Source organism: Perissodus microlepis, chromosome 23, assembly GCF_051167445.1.
Source record: "Perissodus microlepis isolate ML-2025 ecotype Zambia chromosome 23, ASM5116744v1, whole genome shotgun sequence".
In the NCBI taxonomy this organism is placed as follows: Eukaryota; Metazoa; Chordata; class Actinopteri; order Cichliformes; family Cichlidae; genus Perissodus; species Perissodus microlepis.
Window position 1 is genome coordinate 31,171,712 of NC_140482.1, and position 22,546 is coordinate 31,194,257.

The 22,546-nt window shown below is 40.9% G+C and overlaps 2 protein-coding genes across 9 annotated transcripts in view; one reads left to right on the forward strand and one right to left on the reverse strand.

The window, feature by feature from the left end:
- Positions 1-4,391: 4,391 nt before the first annotated feature.
- rgmd (RGM domain family, member D) lies at positions 4,392-11,045 on the forward strand. Its single transcript, XM_084920859.1, has 3 exons — positions 4,392-4,661; positions 7,264-7,775; positions 9,530-11,045. The coding sequence occupies exons 1-3, from the start codon at positions 4,568-4,570 to the stop codon at positions 10,220-10,222; spliced, it is 1,299 nt and encodes a 432-aa protein (XP_084776985.1). The 5' UTR covers positions 4,392-4,567; the 3' UTR covers positions 10,223-11,045.
- Positions 11,046-15,664: 4,619 nt separating this feature from the next.
- The window catches only part of celf5a (cugbp, Elav-like family member 5a), a 185,723-nt gene continuing 178,841 nt past the window's right edge, over positions 15,665-22,546 (reverse strand). For all 8 annotated transcript variants that reach the window (XM_084920858.1, XM_084920851.1, XM_084920853.1 and 5 more), the window contains exons 11-12: positions 20,440-20,603; positions 15,665-19,976 (exon numbers count right to left, since the gene is read on the reverse strand). In XM_084920858.1, coding sequence (XP_084776984.1) covers positions 20,476-20,603 — 128 coding nt within the window. In that variant the 3' untranslated portion in view covers positions 15,665-19,976; positions 20,440-20,475. The remainder of the gene's footprint in view (positions 19,977-20,439; positions 20,604-22,546) is intronic.

The following is a 22,546-nucleotide window of genomic DNA, read 5'->3' on the forward strand; positions in this document are numbered from 1 at the left end:
ATAAAAGACCATAGATCAGAAATGCTAAATGTATGCTCTAAATGGTTCTTGTCCATCTATTCCTGGTTTGAGGCAGTTATCTGGGAGGGCAAGAGCACAAATAACGCCAACAGCTGCAGTTAAATGTAGGGGTTTACTGCAAATGCAGATCAAGCTTTAGATGCAGAGAGTGAAAAAAACAAAACTAAAAATATGTAAAACATAAAATCTTGTAAAACATTATTACATTAAAATAGGTATAACTGAATTAAATCACATTCACAAACCATCTACTTATTTATGGCAATTAAGATTAGAAATAAAAAAAGAAAAGGTTTGATTTTTTTTCCCCCCGTTTTAGGCATAAAAAATGCATTGATTAATTTTAAAAAATCATTCTGGTGCAAACTTGACTGGTTTAAACAAAAATGTTACATTTAGCATCTGAAATCGAGTGAAGTACTGCGCATTAAGCTGGACTGTGAATAGGCCTCTGAGAGCAAAGGAAGTCGTCATAACTCATCACAAAGCATCATCGTGTATCATGATGCAGGTAACTAGAAATGGGGTGGTGTTCAAGATAAAAGACAGATGAGCCATGTTCAGACAAATGTATGCACTGGAAAAGGCAAAAGATTTTGCTGCTTTAAAAAAAAAAACACTGGAAAGGAACAAAAAGATAAAAATATTGGAAAATGTAAATTTAGGCAGAAAGAAACCCACACAAATACATAAGGCTAAGGTCAGAGAGGAAACTGCCCTGAACTCTCCCTTTAAGCTGAGGACATCAGAGGTCCCTTTGTGTGCTGCTCTCCATTTATTTTACCCATCATCCCTCATCAGGCTGGGATGACCCTGTGACCCCAGAGCTAGGGTTACCTGTCAGTTGACTGTCCATTCTTGAGCATGGGGCTTGATGCTGTGTCAACATTTGTCCTAGAAAACAGGAGTGAGGAAAACAGAGGAGCTTGGTTCTGTGTGGAGAAGAGAAAAAATAGAATAGTTAGACAGAACAAGTCTAACTACAGAATCTGCTTCATATTCAGCTTAACTGAATAACTCTTCCTTCTTTTTCTCTTTCAAACTCACAAGTTGAAGCTGTGCAGCGCCCTGACTAGTACACTCTGTGCGCAGATGACATGAATGTGTGATAATTCCTGTTTACTCAGAGACAGGACGATTCAAAGAAACACAGTAAACACGTGCTCGCATGGATACCTACTGAGGGGTTCCTACAAAAACACTCCAAAAGCCCCCTTTGTGTGTGCTGTCAGCTATCAATCAATCAGGGTGCCGTAAGTGGGATCCTTGAGTGGAGATGCTATCAGCACTGCCACATATACACTCACACCACAGTTTCCCTTATCTTCGCAGAGATAACAGATCCCCTCTCACAGGGAGAGGCCTGAACCACACACACTCGCTTTCTGCATCTCTCTCGCTATCTGTCTCAGCTGTGCCATAGGCCCCTTCATTTCAGATGGGGGGCCCTCAGAAAAAAAAAGTCAATTTGCTTTGGTTCCTGTTTAAAATTCAATAAGTGTGTCTCTTAAATTGCAGCCGCGTGGTGCTAGCGGAGGCTGCAGAGGGCACGTGCTGCTTTTGATTTCAATCTCTGATGCTATCAGCCTCCAGAAGAAACATGATACATGTCTCAGTTGACAAATCTAGACAGGCATGAAATTAAACAAAAATCAGAAGCATGAAACAATACCAATTTCCTGCAACTGTACTTTTTTTTATTATTTTGTAAACATCCCATTTCCGGGAAAACTAAAGTGTTTAAGGTTTGCGGTGTCTTTCAATGAGTAAAGTGAACAGATGGTTCAGACTTGTGAAATTAAGTGGCTTTATAGGTTAAAGTGCAGGATGCGTGCATGTTTGAAGCTACATTTTTATGTACCCTGTTGCACTTTATGTTTACACTGCTGAGCGGTAGATATGTGACATCAGTGCAGCCGTTTTCTTCTCTGGTTGGAGGACAGCGAGCTCAGGAGATGGTTCTGAACTGGCAGCGTTTTCGGGCTTCCACCAGACCACAGCACGTTTGCCTAATAACAAAAACAAGCATCCTGGTGTGGAGCTGGTCCCACAGTGTGAGGACCTTAATGAGGAACATGTGGAGCTGCCCAGACACACTGTCAGAGGAAACCCAATCCTTCACTCCCTCTTTTTCTCCCCCTTCCCCCTACTCTCCCATTCTTTCTTTCTCACTCTCTTTTGCCTCACTTTCCACATTCTGTCACAAAACCCGGGGTCTTTAGCACTTCTTTTAGATTGTTGAAATGTCAAATCTTTATTGTATTCTTTCTCAGGGGATAAAAGTTTCTTTTCTGGACTTTTTCTATTGTGCCACTATTTTAAGTGACCTGCTGTGAGCAAAAGAAAAACCCTAGCCTTGATTTTTTTATATGATAGACACCTTTGTCATGTGCCTGCTCTCTCCAGTTTGTTTTAGAGAGAGTTGGTATTGTATACATAAGTGCTGGGTCATGCAATGCAATACGCCAATAAGGAAAGAAACGAATAAAGAGGTCTTTCTCCACCCATCAAGGCTGACAGGCGGTCTCTGAGTTTCTTTCATGTGCTGAATTCATCCTTACCATCCACCTGGATCAATTAACTGTTTGCTTCAGTGGCCATCAACCCCACAGTGTGGAACCTCAGCTCATTTAGTAGACAGGAGCTTTTTAAGTATAATTATTATATAATTATAATAATATATAAAATCAAGTATAATCGATTTTGTGGTTTTTAGAGACATGCAGATGTATGTATGGAGGTTTTTCATCTTCAGTGCTTATAAAAGGAAGTAAAAAATGTGTTTTCTTTTCCCAGGAAATGTCATCGCACTCCTCTGAAGGCAAATTTTATAAGAGGTGAGACAAACCTGATCAGCAGATCTCTCTGTCATACTGAAGCAGTGCTCTCTGTCCAAGCTGTCACGGGGAAAACGAAGCGCAACCTGTTTAAGGGAATTTAAAATATGACCTAAAGCACAGCCATAAAGTAGATCAGCTAAACAAACCTCCAAAATTAGCTGCGCAAACAGAGTAAGGTAGATCCCTCTGGGGGGATAAACTTGGCACAGTGGATCCAGTGTGACAGAGGCCCTTCTGGCAGCTCAGAACAATCCAAACGTTCCACTTCGGTGGAGCTGTCTTGCCCCCCTCCATTACAAAAACTACACAAACCCATACACATATATATAATGGCCTATATATATATATATGTATATATATATATATATAGGCCTTGAAGACCTTTCGCTGGAATGACAGGCCACCTGAATCACACAGTTGTGTTGCTGGAGGAGCCTGCATGTGTACAGAAAAACCAGTGATCCAGTAAGCGTGTGGGTTCACTTCTCTCGCATAAAGTCTGGAGGGAGGTGCGCAGGAGACCCACATCTACAACCAAAAACATTCCAGTTGTGCTAAAACAAAGCCTCAACTTTTAATCAAACTGAAACTACACCAGTCTCCATTTTCTAAATATCAACATTTTATTCAGTAATGGGTCGGCGCATTAACATTCTTTATTTGCATGGCACAAAAACCGCAGAGTGTGTCACAGACTGAATCTGGTGAGTCTGCGTGCCTTGCAGATGGTCCGGCCTCACAGCAGCTGTGCAAATGAAAGACAGAGTGTCATTGAAGGAGTGAGAGAGATGGAAAGTTGGCCACGGAGGGAAAAGAGTAACACACAAGTTGCTAACTGAAAATGTAATGGAAAAAATAATAGCATGCTGAGATTTTGCTGAGAGAAAATGAATTTGTAGAATATTTTCTCTGAATTTTGGAGAACAGTGTCAGTATTTGTGTCAAGTATGCCTATAATAATTTACATGTTAACGGTAAACTGCAAACCATTGTCAGTCATAAAGGATTTTTCACTCAGTGCCAGCTAATGCCATGTTCTGCTTTTAAAATATTCACTTCATAATCTGAGAACTGTATCAAATGCTGTCAATCAATAGCCACCAAATCTGTAGTGGGGGAAAACAGCAGGTGACAGCATCCTGTCCCATGCTGAAAACACAAAAACATTTGCCCCTCGGAGGGGGGGTAAAAAGAACATTTGCCTGTTGGTGTTTGGAAGTGCAAAAAAAAGTCTGTTGCACAAGTTTATATCGTAATTCTGCATGAGAAAACTGCATTACTTTCCACTTCTGGATACACTAAATGCTCCAAATTCTCATCTTATGTATCCGCACACAGTTTAACTACTATAAACAAGGCATGCTGTGATTCTTGGGTTATAATCGGGGCAATTACAGCTTCACACCGCCACGACTGTCACTGAAGGCCCTTTTCCACTGTCCTCACCCCCCCCCCCCCCACCCCCGAGTAATTGCCACTACATGTAAATATCAAGTGGTTAGTGAATAATTAGTCTTTCATTGGCCAGCAATCACCTCTGGGCCCCGTCTACACTTTAGACCCCTCCCTCGTAGAGCCGCCCTGAAGACAGGGGCCCCTTTGAATGACAGCGCTTTGGAAGGAAGACGAATTTTTGTCTGATTTCTCGCAGCCGCAGCGTCGATGAGAAGCAGTCGAGGAACTCCATTCTAACTGAATGGATTGGTATGGGGAGAAGCGGACCTCAAACCACGGCTAAGCGGCAGCTTTGGGACTGTATAACGTTGACGATGGTTTTACTTTCGCTGCTGTTTCGACCAGGTAAGTGTTGCTTTTCCAATCCGTGCTCCCCCACTCCTCCTAATGCCCTGCATGCAAAGCTGTGTCCCGGTAATGGAGGTGGATAGGGAAAAGTTTTCCTGCTGTTGTGTGGCTCAGATGTGACTCTTGTCAACTTTATGCTGTACTTGCATGCATTGTGCGGTAAGGGGTAATTAATGTGGGGTTGAACAGAGCGAGGAAAGCGGCCGTTGTTTAGCGGTGGTCGTCGGCTGCGGGGACAAAGTAGGTCCTGTCCTGCTGCTGCAGGATCCCAGCCTCCAGGCTGCAGCGCTGCTAGCAGATCAGCACGAGTTAACTCGCTTTCTAGACTCATTTTAGGGTCAAACATTCCGCTTTTCCCTTTCCACGCAGGGACACCAAACAATCTGCTCCTAATCGCTCAGTGGCCAGCACGTTTTGACACGCCCGCATTACTTCACTTATCTTTTTACCAACTTGTGTGAAGTTACGACTTAGCTTCCCGTTAGCATAGCTCGCTAGCAGCTGGCGTCCAGCACCCACAATCAGCCCGAGAACAAAACCGCGGAGCTTTTCCCCCTTTTTCTTCTGTAGGCAGAAACACCGCAGACGGACACATTTCGTACTGTAGACAGCGCCCTGTCTTTCCTTTCACGTCTCAGTTGTTTGAGTTGTTGGAAAAACTAAGAAGGAGAGCATGTTAATTCACCTATTCATGCCTCATTTAGCTACCATGCATGGGGGTCCAACTTTTTGGCCTCTGAACGTGTTGGTGGCTGCTTTCTCCCAACCCGGGATCAAAGACCAGCTCGGCTCAGAGGCATTCTTCATTCGGACTGTAAAGTTTAAGTTTTGTTTCTCACACAGGCGATTTGTCTTGGTATGGAGATTTGTTTTAAACTCTGTCGGTGGTATTATTAGTTGTGTTTATATGAGAAAGTAACTAGTGCGCATGCTTGTAAGCACTATGATAAAATTAAGATTTTGTTTGTTGTTTGTTTGTTTAACAGAAATGCACATTACTGATATACGCTTATCATTTCAAAGGAAGTGTTCAATCATGATGCCAAAAATAAACAGAAGCCTTAGTGACTTTCAAAATAAAACCTCAGGTTCATCTTTGTTCAAGAGTCATGATGAGTCCACTAAACCCATCAGAAGCTTAAGAGGTTATTATTGTAACCTATATGAGTCACCATATGTCTGTTTTTGCATTTATGGCATTATTGTGCTATAAAAAAAAATCACTGAGTTGGGCTCGGACAGAAACTCGTCACGTCAGATACACTAATGCGTGATTTACTAATAGAAACACTCTTTGTGTGGTCGCTTTGCTTTTCTCACGCTTTAGTGCTTCCCACATGGTCCCCAAACTTATTGGTAGCTTAACTAAGTGCTCGAACATAAAGAGCCTTTGGGGGGCTGTATGGCTGTTGATGGCAAGTGATTGTCAAAAAGTGTCAATCACGGCAGACTCGGGTGACCTCTTAGCAAGGCGGGGGAAGGCCTGTTGGAATTCAGAGGAGGGATGCATCTGACTTGACCTCTCGCACTCCATCTCGGATCAGCGCTGGTATTGAAGCACATTGGCTGTGAGAGGCATTAGTCATCTGGTGCACCAGACTTCTGCATAAGGGAAGAAAGGGTGGAAAAAAAAAACCTTCAAAAACATAGTGTTTACCGATGTGAAATCTCTGCGCTTATCTTGTCTTTGTCCAGGCTGTTTTGGAGATTAGGTGCAGCTTTGGAGTAAATACAAGATTATTCTGTTGCAAACAGAGAGCAGTTTATTGCAGTTGATCTCACTCTTGCAGTAAAAGTATGTGTTGAGATTCTGGCTGATCCTGATCTGAGATGGAAATGTTTCTACCTTGCAGCAGGAATTACTATCCCGGTCAGCGTATGAGACACGATACCCAAAAGTAATGTGAACACTCTGAAAGGAAATTGAGGAATAGCCACATTTTTTTTTTACTTCTCTCCCAGAAGTAGTTGTAGGTCTTTGTTTTCCTTGATATTAAATAACCCACTGGTGGATCATTACTTAACTGGGAACCTTGAAACGGACCACCAAAAACTCAGGCCTCACAGCCTATACTGCTCTTCCCATACGTTGAGCCTCACTGTGCCATGCATTGTGGCCGGACTTCACTTACCTTCAGCAACAGCCAAAACCACATTCAACACCCTCCGCCAAACTAACACAGGTTGGTCGCCTCCTGCAGTGAGGCTACATGCTATTTCTGTGAGAGCTAGTTGGGGGAAATAAGTTTTGACTGACTTTGGAGCACAGTGTGGGACTAAGGCCTCGTGAGCTCACGCATTTGGGTTTTAATGGCTCTCCTGATTGAGCTAAACTTGATAGTGGAAAAGCTGTGTCTGCTGCCTCATGCACTGAGGTAATATGTCTGTAAATGTCAGATGGATGGTAGGGCGTTTTGGGAGATTTTTTTTTCTGGTGCACATTAGTTGAACTTTTCAGGAATTATTTATTTTTTTCAGAGTGGGGATGAAGTGTTCTTACTCAAAAAGAGAAATTCCCCTTCTAACCGCCCCGATTGTAGTACAGTTTTGTGATCATCATGTTTTTTTTTTTGTTTGTTTGTTTGTTTGTTTCTTTTAGCACACTGCCAGCAGTGTAGAATCCAGCGCTGTAATGCAGAATATGTGGCATCTACCTCACCGTCCAGTGGTCTGCAGGAGGACGTGGCTTTAGATGTGGACTACTGCATCGCCCTGCGGGCCTATGCCATGTGCACCCGCCGGCAGGCACGCAGCTGTAGGGGCGACCTGGTCTACCACTCGGCCGTCTTTCGCATTAAGGAGCTATTCTCTCAGCATAACTGTTCCAGCGATGGGCCGACCTCTTCCGACAAGGTCCCCAGCACGTCTCGGCCAGCTCTTTTAGAGCTCTGCAACTACGAGAATCGGGTCCTCGTGTCGGGCTCAGCCGGTCAGCAGAAGAAATACGCCCACTGTGGATTATTTGGAGACCCGCACCTACGGACTTTCAGAGATGAGTTTCAGACCTGCAAGGTCGAGGGGGCTTGGCCTCTGATCGATAACCGCTTCCTGTCTGTACAGGTGACCAATGTGCCTGTTGTCCTAGGCTCCAGCGCCACAGCAACTAGTAAGGTAAGGATAACATCAGAACAGCTGTGTCCAGCTGGGTCTGCACAGCTTAAATCTAAGAAATGTCCTTTTTTTTTTCATGTCTTAACTTGTTTAAGTTGCTCTTTCGTGTGTGTTTATTCTAACACCAAAATATGTGAACCTGCTCACAATTTAATTAAAGAAAATTAAAGAGTAGAGCAAAATTTTACTAAAATATCCCCAAAAATGTCAATCTCACAAACCCCTGGGGGAGGTGAAGCTCACGTAGACACTCCAACTGGTCATGTTTAATCTGTGTAAAATGTCAGAAACTTCCTCCGGTCACCTATGTCCATGTTTGAGACGAACATTGATGCAATACTAAGTTTTAAACTAATGCCCTACACATTAGGATGGTTTTTTTTTGGGCGTGAGCTCAAGTATTGCCATAAAGTATCAAACATGTGAAGTTAATCGTCATTCCATGGTGCCTCTTGAGTCTCCAGCATTCCTCATGTCTTGGAGCTCCTTCAGATCTATGAGGGGAGAAGAGAGAGGAGGGGAGTCCTTCAGCGGTGTTGAATCACAGACATGCATGAGCGCTCTACCTTTAACACATGGGTGGTCATATGGTAGTGATTAACGCTCACTCAAACATTTTCCTCCGCTGCCACGATCTGGAATGTTTTTTCACCCCTCTGGTCAAATAATTAACTCACTGCTTTTTGTGTAAATATGGAATCATTTGGAAAAATAAAGGAATAATTGGCCAAGAGCAAAGAGGGTTTTTGTTTTTGTTTTGTTTTTTTTAACTTCTGTTAATTAAATAGGATGGTCTTTCTGGCCTGATTGTGTTTTGTGTATATGTGCACGTTTTCTCTCTGTTTACTACTTAATATTTAGCTCATGAAGCTGACTTTTTAATATTAATGTTTTTTCTTCTTTGTCTTTTGCCCAGATAGTTTTAAAAAAAAAAGGTCTCTCATTGATCAGGCATTACGCTAACTGTACTAAGCTAATTTTAATTCTCCAAGCTAAAAATAAACCAACAAACTATATGATGTTGTGTAATAGGATTGCTCGTAAAACTCGTAGTACGTCTTGGCTGCGCAGCCTGATGTAAGACTATAGTATTGGTGCATCTTTGCCAGCACCCACATGCCCCCATCATGTTTTCTGAGTTGTTTTCAGCTGCCAGACTCATTCATCAAATAAAATACAACCTTTAAGTGTAAACGTACCCACAACCAGTGCTTTGTCAGGATCTTTTCATGAAACGGAGGTTAGGCCCCTTTTTGATGCTCAGCTGGACGATGGAGGAGAGAAGAAGTGGAGGTTTTGGACAGTTATCTAATGCAACCTTTAGATACAACATCCATGGACAACTAGTTGAGTTGTACTAGTTCAGCATCAGTTGTTTGCTTTTACATGGAAATAGATGGGTGATGATAGTGACACTTTGACCTCGATTAGCCCCATTATGTTGCCTGTTTTCTTATGTGAAACAGATTTTGTAATCAATATGAATTAATTGGCTAAAGAGTACAACAGAGACAAATCATTCTTTAGCAAGCTGAGTGTGAACCACTAACACCCTATGCATGGAAATATTTGGTTTTCTGCTGCCACCTTGTGGCCCTAAGTGGTACTACTTATTGGGCTTATTGGGCATCTGTTATGATCAGTTAGAGGAGTGATATGACTTGGAGAACCAGCAGTAGATAGTTGATGGAGAAAAGAGTAAAGTTTCAATCAGTCACTCGACATTAATTGAATGTTTTTTGCCCTTATTTCAGATCACAGTGATCTTCAAGTCTTACCATGGCTGTACAGATCAGAAGGTGTACCAGGCCACCACTGAAGACCTACCCCTGGCTTTTCAGGATGGGACTCGCAGTGGCGGTGAAAGTGGCAGCCTGACCATCGCAGAGCGAGGTGGCTCCGGAGTCGGTCGGCAGGTGAGGATACAGGCCCGTTACATTGGCACCTCCATCATCATCCGGCGCGTGGGCAGCTACCTGACCTTTGCCATCCGCATGCCAGAAGACACCCTGGACTTTTCAGAAGACGGCGGCGGTCTACAGTTGTGCTTGCACGGCTGCCCACGCAACGAGCTCATCAAAGAGCACACCCTGGGCCATCAGAGCCAGCAGCCACACCTTCAAGGCACCAACACAGAGCTGGGCCCTCTGCGGCCTCCTCACCAGATCTACACAGTGGAGCGAGCCACTGCCAAGTGTAGAGAGACTCTGCAGGTGGAGGATGTGTACTTTCAGTCTTGTGTCTTTGACTTGCTCACCACAGGAGACCCCGAGTTCTCCATGGCTGCATATGGTGCTCTGGAGGATTTGAAGGCACTGCCACCCAGTAAACTGAAGCAGAACTCACCGAGGCCCACTCGCCTTCACAACCGAGGAGTGTCTCAGACTATCGCTGCTACTGCAACCAGCAGCTCATTGCTCTCACTCCTCATTCTGCTGCTTTTGTAAAAAACCACATAAATGAATATGAATGACATGGACGCAGATGGATCATGGAAGCATTACAAGCTTGAGGAATTTGTGGATTTTGTGAACTTTCTGTTGTCATTTGAAGGATTTCGCACTCAGAAAAGATTGCATTTCTTCCCCTTTTTTCCCTTCTGTGGACACATCATTTGAATGCGAACATGAATGCATAAATCTCACACAATTTGGGGTCTAGTACACGTTTTTATCACATGAGCATTTCGTCTACATTCAGTTTAAAAAGAAAAGTTAAGCTCACAGTTGTTCGTAAAGGTTTTTGTAAATATTTCATTCACATTCTGTAAGGAAGTGCACAACCTCTAAATGCTCCACCACATGGTTTCTAGATCCTCAGTGGTCCAGTATCCGTAGAACCTAACAGTTTAACTGCAAATATTGTGTATTTAATATCTTTCTATTTCATCTGTTGTTTTAAAAATTGGTGTTCTAAATACACAGAATCCAACAACTGTTTGTAAAAACTACCTATCTCTTAAAACCTGATTCGTTGGTGTGATTTTTCACGAGTTCTGTTCTTTTCCTGTGAAGCGCTCCCTCTTCAAGCTGTTTGGCTTCCTGTTTTTAAAGGTTTAAAACACAAATCTTTATATAATAATATATTAAAAGAGTGTATATATGTGTTTTATATTATGTAAATTTGCCTGTGTATAGATGTTTTAACTGCAATATGTTTTCCATTTGTTGTGCTTAGTAGGTTATTTTGAGTCTTTGTAATTAAAGAAAACTAATAAGTGTTTGTATCTGTAATATTCTTTATTAAAGTGTTGGACACTCCAGACTAAGATTTGTTTTTTGTCTCTTCAGTCCTGTCTCAGCAGTTTTATTTGACAATGGAGCTTTTTTTTTTTTTTTTTTTTTTTTTTTCCCCCCCATTTCCTGTCATTACACAAATACTTAAGATGATGTGTAAACGTATCCGTCTGGGTGGAACGAACAGTTACTTCGAACATGGAGCCACATTTAGCAATTCCACGTCATGACAGCAGTGCTGCTTTACAAACGTGTGCCTGCAGTGCTTGTCCTCTCCTGGTGGTGTCCTCAGTCCATAAGTCCTGACGGCTCCTGGTATAAAGACAGTTTTGACAAGCTGGCTGTGTAGCTGTAGGGATCCACAGTATGTTCTCAGTCCCCTGTGTAAATGTTACCTCAGAGTGCTGAGTTGGCTGCTGGCTTTGCTTTTGTCTGCCAGAATGCTGCATGGCTCTAAATAGGATTTAGTCTGTGGTTAACACCAGGTTAGAGTCAACAACAACACGCGGTGCGTATATTTGTACTCTATATGAACAGTGAGTGCTGCGATTAGAGAGAGAGAGAGCTGCGATCAGTTTTTATTTCTATTAAAAATGCAATTAAGAAAGCCCGGGCACACTCCTTATGAAGACATTAAGAATTAATGCTCTATAATCAGTCTACATGGATGTAATTTATATCTTGAATTGAATTATAGGTAAGCTGACTGTAATTTTATAATACTGAGTGACAGCATGTTTCATCACACATGCAACCATACTTAATCTCTCCATGTCCCATTTCTTTAAATAAAGACAATGTGACATTTGCATGATGTGTGAGATGACAGATGAAACCTGCCACGATTTTCTAATCTTTCACATGTGAATCACGTTGCAGATGGCTGAATGTGATTCAGGTCTTTCTTGGCAGACTTCATCACCTCTTTCTCGGTGTTAGCGGGAAGGAAGGCGAGGATGGAGAATAGTACTGGCAGGAAAAATGTAGTTTTTGGGTGGTCCAGCAGTAGAAATAAGAACATTATCTGAAGTATTCTACTTTAGCGTGATATTAATGTACTTGCACTTTTAGATTTAAATATGTTTCATATCCAAATAATTTCCCAAGCTGTTGTTTGTCATCCATATAAAGTAACAATTTCAGATTTAGACATTAAAAATGAACAGCTTACAAGATACTTCCCATGCAGTTTCCAAGAATTTCTTTAAAAATTGCTTTAACCAAAAATGTCATATTTTCATTATTATGCTTTTTATTTTATTTTTTAAAAGATCAACAACACTACATGCCATTTACCCAATGACCCTTTGATGAAGCCTGACAACTATGATGGGAATCAAATCAAAATCCCAATACCTAACTATAAATGAAAACCATTTAGACCTGCAACAGTAAATTATTTCCTATGCAGTGTATTGATATCAACAATCTATTAATGTCTTATACATGACATAAAACACATGGCTAATATTGTGCAGGTCTCCCTAGTGTCTCTAAACAGCTCTAATTTGTCTGGACATGGACGAGGGAGCTCTGGGGGTATCTGTGCTGTTGGCGGTGGATTCTTTGGTTCTGGGGTTGTGGGGTTTGACCTTTGAGGATTAAGCTTGCTCTGATGCATCCCAAGGATGCTTGTCTAAATTTGGATTTGGGGAGTTTGAGTCTGGATCAGCACCTTGGAGTCTTTGTCATGTTCCTTGAGCAATTCCTGAGCTGTTTCTGTGCTGTGGCAGAGTGTGAAGCCAGTGCTGACAGGGAGGATCGTTGCTGTGAAGGGAGGTATGTGGTCGACAACAAGGCTCAAGTGGTATGTGTAAAAGTAACATCCACAGTGATGGCAGGACTCAAGGTCTTTGGGTCCTATAGATGATGGTTTTAATGCCATGACTGATTAATGTATGTGTCAGATACACGTTGTGGAATAGAACATTGCTATTTTGGTACTTTTACTTTAGATAAAGACTTTGAATGCTTACCTTACAACTTTCTATCTAACATATCTTTTCCTCCAAAGGTATGATCTCGGCTCGGTTGAGATGATGGCATCACACCGTGTTCCTTCCGGTTTGCTTTAGAATTTTAAAGTTAAAAAGCCGCGAGTCTCGTGACCTCGCAGGACAGATTGGCACTATAGCTTAAATAATAACCAATGCAAGAGCATCCTCTTATGCAGCCTGTTTAAAGGTGATGAGCTCCTTGACATCTTTTGAACATTTAAAACATGAAACACACTTTTGATTGGCAGTAAAAACACACATTTTCTCAAAAACTGTAAATGAAAACTGTGTGAAATGTTCCACGCTCCACAGACTTCACAGGAATCCTGTCAGGGAATTAGCACAGTGGATGTAACATGTTGCCAGAGCCTGTAAAGATTGCTTGTCCACCCTCTTTGAGCCATGCTATCTTGACTTTCCCCTGTAAACAAGGACAATTACCAAGCTAATGAGTTGAGGAAAAACTGCTTGAGTGATTGATACTCTTAATGGGGAAATTAATTTGATATTAATAGAGCACTTGGCAAGATAAATAGATAGTGGTGTGTTAGTCCTCTCCTTGATTGATAATGGCTAGATTGATGGCTGTCTTAATGCAAGATGTGCCTTCGCCATAAATGAGGTGGTCTTGATGAGGAGAGATTTTTGTGTCATGAGATGATCAAACATTGAGAGCACTAAGTGCTTATAAGTACACAGGGACTCTGGAGGTCTTTTTACCTAAACTGGTTTTATCAAGAAGAAGAACACAACTACTTTAATAGAGAATAAACAGAGCTTACTGCATATGTAAATTTAAAAAAAGACACATCATTTATGCTAAATGATGCAAAAGATGTTGGCCAACCATTGCTGTAACTTCCCCCATCTGATCTTGTGAGATTCTGTTTGCTCCTTAAATAATCACCTTGCATCATTCCCGCAATTCCTGATGACTCATAACCTTAACCTTCTGTTGCTGAAGCATTTTGCTTAATGACGCACTCACAGTCTGACTGTTGCACCCCGTAAATGGCACCTAACATACTCGTATATTGCACCCTGTTACATGGGTCAGCGCTGCAGAACAAAGAGTGAGAAGTTACTCATTTCTCAGGGAGTTTGCACCAGCGTGTGTGTGTGTGTGTGTGTGTGTGGTTTCTAGTTGCAGCGATTACACAGCTATCTCATACTGCAGGCTCCCTCATACCTGACCAACTCAATCTTTCTGTGTCTCCTCAATAATCAGAGTGACAGCGAGCAACTAGACATATCTCACCCGCTGGCTCACTGCAGAATGGGTATTGACCTACATATCAAATCATACACTTCTGGCTTGTGTGATAGAGATGGGGGAGGGGGTGGTGGTGGGGTGCCGTATGATTGATAGCGCCTTCTTTGGTAAACACGTTTCATCCCCCGGGTATCTCCCTCTTCGTATGTATTTGTTATAGGCAAAAATCGCACGGCAAAGAGAAACGTCCCGCAAATCCTATAAGCTTGGAGTTAGAGCGGCTTCAGCACCTCCGCTACTGTAACAGTAGAGAACAGCTGAGAACACCTGGCTGTCGGAGTGTGTATTTTTATTAACGAGCCTATGTCACCAAACTTTTAACAAATGCCCCCCCGGCACCCTGACGCCCTGAAAAACCCAGCTCGGAAATTAAGCATCTGCATCATAAATCTTGGAAAGTTACAATAATTTGCAATTCACTCCCTCATCAAAGGCAATATTACCCTAATTTATTATCTCCCGGCACGAGGGGTGCGCAAAGGCCGTGGAGATAAGAGTTTATCAGGAGGGGGATTGATTTTCATTAACTGATTGTAATAAAGATGAACTGCCTGCCGTGCACACTGACCAAGAGTCACACTTTATTGTAATTGGGACAATTTATTTCATGAGCCAGTGGCTCTACTTTTTTGTCCCTCCCCCTTTTTTCTTTCATATCTATCTCCGCTCTTCAAAATAGGAATCTAATGTCTCAGCTGTTCTGCTTCTTTTGTTACAGTGACTCCCGATGTATGAAGATGATCATTACAAGATGTATGTGGAAACAATTCAGATGTCAACAGATGTTACTTTAGATTTAGCTTCTGGCATCAAAACAGTGCCACGGTTTTCTAAACTTGACTGATGGTCCGTGCCTGCCTTATATCAACTTATTGCTTCCTGCTTGTCTGCATTGTAATGATATTTGTCCCCGTTATTCTCGTGAAGCGTTGCTATGACACCTCTTCACTTTTTTTTGGTATTTTGTTCCCATCAACCATTTCCTGAGAAGTACGCTCCAAAAACGGAGTGAAAGATAACCAAAACAGCTCTATATGTTGGATCATAGTTATCACATGAGTATAAAACGACTGGAATTCCAGTCATGATGAATTCCAGAGTCGACTCCCGATGATGTGAGAGCTGTAGAAAACGGCTTCGTGTGAAAAGTGTTTAAAATGGTTTTAAACAGCAGTCCTGAATCCATATAGGGCCGTTACGCAATTACCACAGCTTCCTCACTCAGCGTCAGAGACGGCCTCTGAGGTGGTGAGCAACATCTACGTCCTGTAAAAGTTTCAAGCTCTTGGAAATGCCGAGGGGAGCGAGTGCTTGTGCAACAGCTCCCCCTCTCTTTGCGCCGCCGCGGTTCAGCGCTTCAATGCAAGTGTGAGAAACGAAACATCCAGTTTGAATTTTTATTGTAAAATTGGAAAAAAAGGAGAGAAAGAGAGAAAATCCTCGATAAGCATTTCTTTTTTGATACATATCTTTATCTTACCATAACCGTAAAATCAAATAAATAAAACTGGCAAAATAAATAAGAAAAATAAATAATAAATAAAATAAATAAACATCAAATTACATATTTGACCCGATAATTATAAAATTATTAAATCATCAGTCATTAATATGAAGTAATCTAAGCAGCAAGTATTAAGAAATTTCAACAGGGGAAAAATGTTTGGTTTCTCAGGCTAATACAGAACACATATTTTTTTTTCTTCATAATTTTATTTTATTTTTTTATAAAAAGATACTGCTTTCCCTGTCAGTTATTCCATGCTGTACTGACGCTGCCACAAAAACAGGTGGCGCTCTCCTTTTTTGTTTTTTTTCTTCAATAAAAAAAGAAAAACATTACTACCTGTAAACAGCATTTTCTCCTCCGGGTTAAAAGAATAATACTGAGATTCTTCTTTTTGCGCCCTGTATTTCAGTAAAGTCTACTCACAGACTCCATACTGCTGTTTCTATGCTTTTTGTACGCTTTGTGCTGAGAAACCAGAAAGTTAATATCTTTAGAAAGCGAAACCCTCCCCCCCCTCCCCTCACCCATTTCATTACCCAAACTGTACGTACCCAAAGAAAGGTCCTGTGCTGATTTTCCATAATTTACAGATTTCATATTTATAATAAGCTACTATCCTTAGCATTCAAACCATAGTTAAAGAATCATACTGTTAATATGAGTAGTACCATAATCATAATCTTTAACGCCCCCAAGCCCCCATTGAGCATGCTCAGAGATCAAAAAGGGCACAATGGCAACATGACAAATAAATAAATAAATGGATGCAAGAGTGAAAATAATGTAGAAGATTGACTTTAGCTTGACCACATGCACTCTAATTTTAAAACTACAGGGATAATTACTAATAATTAGTAACTTACATATTTTAAACAAATTATTGTTGGTGGGATTGTAGCCCCTTTCTCTTTTCTGAATCTATAGATATGTATATAGAGGCCTATGCACTACATATAAAACAGCACACTCATTGTAATTTAGTCAAATTTGTCTCTTTTCTTTTGGCCAAAAACGAGACGTTACGCGAGCTTCTGCGATGGCCAAGTCTATTTTCATTTTAATGACTCCATCTCCAGTAGAGATCTCCAGTAGAGATCCCATGAGAGAAGATATTTTGACTGGGTTCACATGGCCCAGTATCACCTGGGGAAAAGGGAGGGCATATATCACAGCTCCCTAAAGCTGTGAGAAGAGAATAAGAGTAACTTCTCAGGGGAAAGACGACGCCCTCAGGCAAATATATAAAAATCTAACCTTTTTACTGAAAATGTACATTATATATCACTACATCCTGAACTGATCCTCCCCCTACAATATTATACTACTTCACAAAATCAAATATTTTATTCCACTAAATATTTCCTGAAAATTACCGTATTTATAAGAGTAGATTTTAAAAAAAAAAAAGTCTGGCACAAAGTTTTCAGTCAGGTGAGGAAATGTGGTGGTTAAACTTGCATAATTTGGCAATTCATGACGAGAAAAGGCATTTCAAAAAACTCCCTCCTAGCGCATCTAAATACTGCTTGCAACAGAATAAAACACACATAGTAACCGGGGATAACATTTACTCCTAGTCTACTGAAAATGATGCACCCTCCCTTTTTTTATAATACTGATCCAGTGAACTTTAATCACACAAATAAAAGAAAAAAGAAAGAATTGCTGGGTCAAAGTCACACTAAATGAACGTATGCAGACATCAGGATCTGGAGAGTCATTCTGGAGGATAAAATTGTTATTCCAGACTACAGAGGCATACGCAGTGGTCATGCTATCTGAAGACGCTTTAGTGTATGGGACAGTATTGTGATTACATGTCTGAAGCACTGATGTGTCTGAAGTTTAGAGCGATGATCAGAGTGCTGAGATCTCTCAGAGTCCTGAGGGGTACGATGCTTCAGAGTGTAAACTGAGTCAATGAATCTGATATTCAAATAAAGAATGTAAGTGTTACTCAACAAATCAAAGAGTGAAATAGAAAAAACCAAAAAAAAACCAAACAAACAGCGCATCAGATTTCATCTTGGACGCATTGAATGTGTGTCTCTTTGCAAAAACAGAAGGACAGATAACACAAGTTTGGTTATTTAATCGTATCTTCCAGGCTTGATGTGTCGTGACCACACTGCACAGGAGCCATGTGTGACCAGCACTAATGGTAAGCTGTCATCCTGTTGTAACAGCAGCAGCTGTAGCAGCTACACTTACAGGCCCGCTGCTGTCTAATTGATGGATCATTTTGCTCTTAATTTGACCTCCTAAGGCTGGTAATGCCAAGGCTTCTTCTCTCTGTGTAGAAGCTCGCACTGTGCTATTATACCCTTTCAGAAAAAAATACAGTTGCTCTTCACTGAAGAACATGTACAATCTCCTCTAAGCACCATATACAGATCTCCATGCCTCCACCCTTTACCATAATGACACCGATCAAGTGCCTTCAAAGTGTCCCACAGGACACGCTGCCGTTCTGCGTTTTGGGATTCCTTCAGGGACTCTGGATGACAACATGGGAGAAAAAGACTAACATCCAGCTACTGAGAGAGAAATGAACTCTGTCACTCAGTCAATTCACTCAAAATGCCAATGTGTAATTGATTGCACATCTCTCGCCCTGCGGTGCTGCTCCCCATCTAATCAATATTATCATTACCCTAATTATGCTGCGGGTTAGCTTTGGGGCACCCGTGAACCGATGGTCCCTATTAAGAGAGAGATATGCTGGCACTTGGAGGTGAGGAAAGAGAAGCAGGAGGGAGGAGGAGAAATAGGAGGGGAGTCTGCTCCCGCCTGCTGAGAGCAGCTGGAGGAGCTTGGCAGTGGAAGAGGGCACGACCCGGGAGGGACCACTGTGACACGCCGATGGAAATTTTTACAACTGCTGTCAGGCTCATTTGTATATTTTATTAAGCAGTTACAGATGCTGTGCTGTTTTACTGCTGCGTATCCAGCTCAGCCGGGTGGCACTTTTACCACAGTGCTTTATGGTCAGATTATCTGTACTATCAAGGCTTTAATGATGACATGGAATGAGTCGCAATGACGATCAATTATGGAACCGCAACACGCTGGCAAGAACAGAGGACAGCAACGTTTGGCTAAATACGCTCTGGTTCTTTTGATGTCTGCTTTGAGAAAAGGTTACTGTGTCACTTTTGGCACTAAAGGACTGCTTTCTTCTTCTTCTGACACAATAACACAGACGGATCACGCTTCCGAGATGAAATGCTGCGATGTGGATGACGTAACGAGAGGCAAAAGAATATATCTGAACATGCCCGAAACAATGTCTAACCCATGTATTCTACGGCACTAAAATAGTATAGCTTTACTTTTTTTAAATACATTTTTCTGTTTTGTTTTAATATTTTCAAACCCAGTAACTATAAATGTAAAAGGAAAAAAAAAATCAAAAACCCTTGCTCTTTTTTTTCAACCTGAAGCTAGTGTTTCTTCTTAAGTTTAACTTGTAATATTATTAGTAGTAGTTTGCAGTATTAGTATCATTAATACTATATATTACTGTTCAGAACAATAAAAATGTTTGGTCCTTTGGTCCCTTAGGGGTGAAAGATTTGCAGTCCTATTGTTGCTAATGGAAACCTCAGTGGCTGCACTTCTGCGCTTGCTGAGAGAGACGGGGAGAGAATAAGAGAAAGAGGGAAAGAGAAAGAAAGTCTGTCAGTGGACATATAGAATAGTTTCTTTTTTTCCACTGGTTTTTTTTTGATCTTCAAGTTTGAACCCTCATTTGTCCAGTACAGTAAAAGCCACAAGCGCCTCTTTCCTTATATATATATATGTGTGTATATAATATGTATATAGAAATCTATTTGTTGTTGCTGCTTTTCGTTTGTTAGTTTGTTGCTTAATTAACAATTCAAGTCTCAACAAGAAAAAGTTCTGTTGTTCAGTTTCATCACTTCTTTTTTTCCAGTTTTTTTTTTCTTCTCGTCTTTCTTGCACTGTGCCATCTGTTACTGTTAACGTCCCCCGGTGAAGCGCCTCCTCGTTTCGCATCTTCCTCTTCTGCCGTAACCTACATCTTCATAAGTAAATGCTGATATGTCTTCAAAAATTCCATATGTGTTGATTTTTTTTTTTAAAACATATTTTGCTTTCAAAGAGAGAGAAAAAAAAAGTTGAACTCCTCCAAAGATAATATCTTCACGTGTCCTCTAAAACCTAGAAACAAAAAAAAAAAAAAAGAAAAAGGAAAAGAAAAAGAAGAAAAAGGCCATTTCAAATCTCACTGCTCATTAAACTGTCAATCTAAAGATCAATTTCTTTAAACTTTGAGTAGTTCAGTATGGTTCTATTATATCAGTCTAATGGTCTGGAGAGAACTAACCCACGCTGCCACACCAATCAATCATCATCAGTCACAGTGATGACAGATTTCTCCTTAATTAATATGCCTACAGTGCTGCACATCAAATCAACCCCTCTACATTTCTTCAAATATTAAAACTGTAGAAACCTTTAATGTTTAAGCTTTACATTCACAGAACATATAGCAACCCAATACTTATCAGTCTAACGATATTTACTTGCCAGGAACAGTCAGGTGGCATTATTTGAACCTTAGTTGCATCGTGAGCATAAAAGGCCAGAGTGGTGAAAATCAGTAATACTCTTATGGGCTCACCTGTGCTGCTGCGATGAATACTGAAGGTAGGCTGTGTCAGTAAGGGCGGCTGGCATCCTTCGGTCTCTTTAACTGGACTTTCAACCTCTTCATCCCAATCTGAAAGCCATTCATGGCTTGAATAGCTGCCTGTGCGCTAGCAGGGTTGTCGAAGCTCACAAAACCTGTGTAAGAAAAGCAAAACTTCATTTACACTAACTAAGACTAATGTAGGCTAGGGCTGTTCGATATAGCGATATATATCGGATGACGATATAAAAACGTCTATCGTTTCATTTTACGCTATCGTTTGTTTCGTGGTGTCGCAAAATAAACTGCTTACGGCAATATTTTTTCATCGTTTTGATGGTCACTGTAGTGGCTATATTAATTTCTTAAAGTCCTCTCTTTCTCTTATATTTTATATAATCACACTACAGACAGACAAGCGCCTGTTTTTATGCATTGTCGTTAGCAACAACGACGGAAAAACCATCGCATGTCCGCTTGTTTATTTTCCATATAAACCTTTCACAATAATATGGAAGCCCGTTTCCGCCACTAAAAAAAAAAAAAAAAGGATCCATAACTCAAAATTTCGAGTTATTTTCTCGAAATTTCGAGTTACTTTCTCGAAATTTCGACATATTAACTCGAAATTTCGAGAAAAGTAACTCGAAATTTCGAGTTAGCGCTGCCAATCAGTAATCTACGTGAATGACGTCATTTCCTTGTTACCCGGAAGCTGAAGCCCTCAGCTACAAATGCTACAGCTAAGCTACCGGTATTACATCCAGTCGTGAATGCACAGATTGCTGAGTGTTTTCAGCCTGGCTTCACAAATGATGAAATCCCTGTGTTATTAGCTGAATCACATGGTGTTACTATCAGCAAACGTACTCGCGAAAGCGCCAATTTGTTGGGATCCGTTTTTGAGAGCGCGTTCCTCTGCGCCATATGCTTCCGGGTAACAAGAAAGCGACCTCATTCACGTATATTTTTGATTGGCAGAGCTAACTCGAAATTTTGAGAAAAGTAACTCAAAATTTTGAGTTATATTTCTCGAAATTTCGAGTTACTTTTCTCGAAATTTCGAGTTAATAAGTCAAAATTTCGAGTTATGGATACTAGCTTTTTTGTTTTTATTTAGTGGCGGAAACGGGCTTCCATACAATAAAGCTCAAGATCCTGTTGAGAATTTTCAAAATAAATGGAATCACGTAAAAAAGTATGCAGAGTATTGACGGACGAGAAGCAAAAAAATAGTCGTCAGGTGCTAAAAAATAAACCTTAGACTCAAACGTTAGAACAGACTTTTCCCCGCAGCACGCCGTGTAATAAATACTCACAAAGAAAACGGCGGCGTTACAACCTATGTCTAAAAATGTGTAGTTTCATGCATCGGTTAAAACACTCGACTCCAGGTACAAGACGCCAAGCTGGAAACACTTCACCTACCCGAGATTCACAGAATTTACAGAAAATATTAAATTTTTTGTGATTTATATCGTTATCGGACGATAGATGTTTTATATCGGGATATGAGATTTTGGTCATATCGCACAGCCCTAATGTAGGCATCTTAACAAGCGTTTAGGGGAGAATTTTAGTAATTTTTTTATGAACAATATTTACTGTAAATTACTCTGTTAAAAAAGAAACAGGTGGAAAAAAAGGCAATCATAATGAAAATGTAAGTGTTCTGTTGGTTTCCTCATCACGTCCTGTGTACCTCTAACGGAAGTCTAGATGGTGTTATTGATGCAGGAAGGACTGCGGTGCAGCCTAACAGCTGCTCAGAGCTGGTGACAGCCGGACACGAGGTGGCTTTTTAATGAAAAATAGGCCACGAAAAGTTTGGGGCTGTTACTGCCAAACGACATCGCTCTGCGCTCACGCTCTCTCCTAGTTGACTGTTTTTATTTGGGAATATAATATTAAGCTGCATTCAGAGATGAAGACATGTCCAGGATTTGGATAAGAAGCATGCATTTGTTGATTTTGTGCGGTGTACTAAAATGATGAAACAGTGCAGAGAATCAATGACCCTAACTCGAAATAAATGTTATATTTTATAGCATGCAGACACTTTCTTTACAGCTGCGTGGATTTTGAACCTTCGAAATTT

What these genes read in the sequence shown, in the direction of transcription:
- rgmd (XM_084920859.1), top strand. Translation starts at nt 4,568, where the DNA reads ATGGGGAGAAGCGGACCTCAAACCACGGCTAAGCGGCAGCTTTGGGAC. An exon ending in TTCGCTGCTGTTTCGACCAG is followed by an intron (nt 4,662 to 7,263) that starts GTAAGTGTTGCT and finishes TGTTTCTTTTAG; the next exon opens with CACACTGCCAGCAGTGTAGA. An exon ending in GCGCCACAGCAACTAGTAAG is followed by an intron (nt 7,776 to 9,529) that starts GTAAGGATAACA and finishes CCCTTATTTCAG; the next exon opens with ATCACAGTGATCTTCAAGTC.